The sequence below is a fragment of the Apaloderma vittatum genome, unplaced genomic scaffold, assembly GCF_000703405.1.
Source record: "Apaloderma vittatum isolate BGI_N311 unplaced genomic scaffold, ASM70340v1 scaffold10092, whole genome shotgun sequence".
NCBI lineage: Eukaryota > Metazoa > Chordata > Aves > Trogoniformes > Trogonidae > Apaloderma > Apaloderma vittatum.
Window position 1 is genome coordinate 31,373 of NW_009701936.1, and position 3,250 is coordinate 34,622.

Here is a 3,250-nt window from a genome sequence, read left to right on the forward strand (position 1 = left end):
CCAAAAGACCCCCGTGGCTCAATCTGGGGGGTTCCCCACAGCCCCCAAAGGAAAGAGCCACCCAGGGCTCCCCGCTGCTCCCTGCAGTGAGGCAAGAGGGGGTGTTCTGATACCCCGGCAGAGCCTCTGTAGCAGACAGAGGGGTTTGGAGGGGTGCAGTCCCAGGGGACGTTGCTCAGACAGGGACAGAGAGTGGCAGCGGTGGGGACAGGGGATGCGAGGGGGGAGAGTGGCAGGGGTGGGGACGGGGGGTGCGAGGGGGACTGGAGAGGCAGGAGCTCCTTTCCCCCAGCCCTGCCCTGTGGCTCTTACCATTCAATGCTCAGAGACCTGGGCCGGAAGGCAGACAGCTCGGCTGAGGCATACTCAGCTTTCCTTCTCTTCTCCTGCTTCTGCTTAACCGACAAGCGGTGGGCAAACCTAGAGAGGCTGCTTTCCGACCTGGGGAAGGGAAGAGGAAAGGCGTTAATGTCACCGAAGCACCCTGGCTCCCAGTGCCAGCCCATGGCACAAAGCCAGGGGACGCTCGGAGCTGAAAGGAGAGGGCTCCAGAGTGTCAGCAACACCGGGACAGGGTGGCACTGGCCCCAGGGGGAAGAAGCAGGTTTGGCATTGCTTCGTGAAGCCAAGGATCAGCACAGGTCCATGGCGTGCTGTTAGTGAAACCAAAGTTGCAAGCCTGGCAGGCTGAGTTAGCAGCAGATCCTGCTCCCCGCTGCAGCAAAATCACCTCCCTAGGTTGCAGGCTGCTGCCCCAATGCTAACCGGGGATGGCTAATGCTGGAGAAACACCGGCTGCTTCTGCTTCTTGTCCAAGAGTGGTCAAGCAGCCAGGGGAGGATTGGTGGAGAGAAACAAAGAGCAGTCTTTGCCACAGCCACATGCTCCTTTGGAGAAACCCCAGAGCCCCTCTGACCTCCCTGCCAGGGTGCTCAAACACTGTGAGGGCTTTCCTGCTGAGGGCTGACATGGAAATCAGCCCATGTCGAAGATGTTTCGGTGGAGGAAATAGAAATGTGTGCGTGCAAATGGGTTCAGCTGCAAGACCCATCTGCGCTGACAAAGCCCCTGCCCTCACCCCTGTCTCACAGCCCGACGTGGTGCCACAACCCGTCCCTGCTGCCAGTTCACCAGGAGCAGGGCTGGGAGCAGGAGGAGCAATCCAGGGAGCTGGGACATCCCAGTTTGAGCACACAACCAGGATGGTAGCACTGGTGCTGTCTGCCAGCCCTGTCACGTACACCAGCACAACCACTGCTGCTCCTCCTCCTCCAGCCCTGTGCCAGCCTGACCTGCTCCCACCGCTCAGCCCCGGGCTGGACCGGGAAGGGGACAGGAATGATCCCATAGAGGTCCCGGGGGATGGGGGACAGAGCTGGGGGGAGGCTTTGAACCTACACACATCACTAAAGCCAATCCTTCTCTCCTCGCGAGTCCTGACCGGCTGCGACCAAACAGAATATGTCCAATAAAAGAAAGGAGAGAAGGTATTTCTCAGAAATGAGAGCTCCCCCGCTCCTCCTCACAATAATTAAGCCAACTGCAACCAGCTAACAGTTTTTTTCCTGATACATTTTAAACACAGACATCTTCAATTCATTAACTCTGGTTATTGATTTATTTTTCAGCTTATGAATTGCTGTTGCTGGGGACAGGGTGGAGACAGCTTTCTGGAGAAGGCTCTTGTCTCTCCAATCACCGCTGGGAAAGAGCCACTCAGACCTTCCAGGGTCATTCTTTACATTCTTGAGAAGAAATATTACTTTGATGTAAAGGATGAGGTTTGCCTTAAAAGAAACCCAACAAGAAACCCAAACCCAAGCTTCCCCAGCTCGCAGCCGGAGGAAGAGGCGTTTGAAGAGGAGTGATCCCAGCACCTTGTGAAAGCCCATGGAGCAGAGCCCAGCACCGACACCTTCCCCACCACCTCACTTGTCCTTTGACCTGCTGTCAAAGCTTGGCTGCAATGAATAAAATCCCATTTTTGGGAGGTGAGGGCACTCACCGCAGCTGTTCTGCAGCAGCCTCCGGTGCAGACCCCAGGGTGAGCAGGGCTCAAGGTTGACCCAGAGATTGGGCCAGGTGGTGGGGCTCAAGAAGCCACCTGGTTCTTCGGGACGTGTGGCCTGGCCGTGATGCCCCCAGCGGCACAGCATCACAGGGAGAAAGACAATGCTTTCCGGCTCAGGGCAGGGGATGCCTGACCCCAGGGCGGATGAGCAAGTCCACGTATAAGCCAGAAGGTGACCAAAATCTTGAGATGTTGGCTACTGCTTTCACTCCTCAGGCCAACCTTTCAGCCTACTGGTCTGCCAGGCAGTTCACCCCCCATCTGTCACTGCTCTCACTCGGGTTAAAGGAGATGGCTGTGACTGCTCCGACAGACCGGCATCTTCCCCTTGAGAGCTGTCAGCAGCTCCTCCAGTGCTCAGCCATGAGCCAGCTTCCTCTCACCTCCACCCGACCCAAAAGCTCCAGCAGAAACATCATTAATTAAAAAGCCAGGAGCACATTACAGGATGATCTGGCTATTTATACAGTGCTGCTTTACATAAACTGTACTGCAGAAGAGGGAATGAATCATACCTGCTCTGCCATGCCTGCATGCAGGCGAATGCAGCCCGTTGCCGGCAGTCTGCTCTGCCCCGCTCCCCTCGCCCCACCGAGGCCCCGCTTGGGGTCAGCTCCCCTGAGCTCCTCCCGCTGGGGCTGCTCTGGTCCCTCAGGGTCAGGATGCTCCCAGGGTGGGGCGTTGTGCCCAGGGTTTGTGCTCTGTGGTGTTGAGCCTCTAACAGGGGGAGGGGGATGCTGTTGGGACCACATTTTTACTGCGCAAGCCCTAATGGATGTACCTTGAGAAAAACCCATGGTAGAGATCTTAAAGTAGAGGCAGGGAAACTGAGGCACATTCCCAATGGCTGCCAGCATCTGTCCTCTTGTGCACCTCACTGACGGGCAAGATTTTCGTGCCTTCTCCCATCAGCACTGGCATGCTCGACACCACAAGTGCCAGGCTGGGGAATAGGCAGCCCCAGAGAGCCACCGCCACCTTGAGTCAGCTTCATCCTCGCTACAGGACAAGGACAAGTCCAGCACTGCCCCCCGAGCCTGGTCCACTGCATAGGAGTGCTCACGGTCTAGCCTGGGCAGGATTTGAGGCGACCTGCCCACCCCACCAGAAGAAGCAGCAACTCGGCATCGGTGCTGCCAGGGCTCGGCAGACCCAGCCTGCCGGGAGGGGACACCCCAA

The 3,250-nt window shown here is 57.4% G+C and overlaps 1 protein-coding gene across 1 annotated transcript in view; it reads right to left on the reverse strand.

Annotated features, from left to right (window-relative positions):
* LOC104281366 (ankyrin repeat and fibronectin type-III domain-containing protein 1-like) overlaps window positions 1-3,250 on the reverse strand; it is a gene marked incomplete at its 3' end in the record, with an annotated part of 170,578 nt that overhangs the window by 31,350 nt on the left and 135,978 nt on the right. The window contains exon 5 of the mRNA XM_009879340.1: window positions 313-441. Within this exon, the coding sequence (XP_009877642.1) occupies window positions 313-441 (129 nt within the window). The remainder of the gene's footprint in view (window positions 1-312; window positions 442-3,250) is intronic.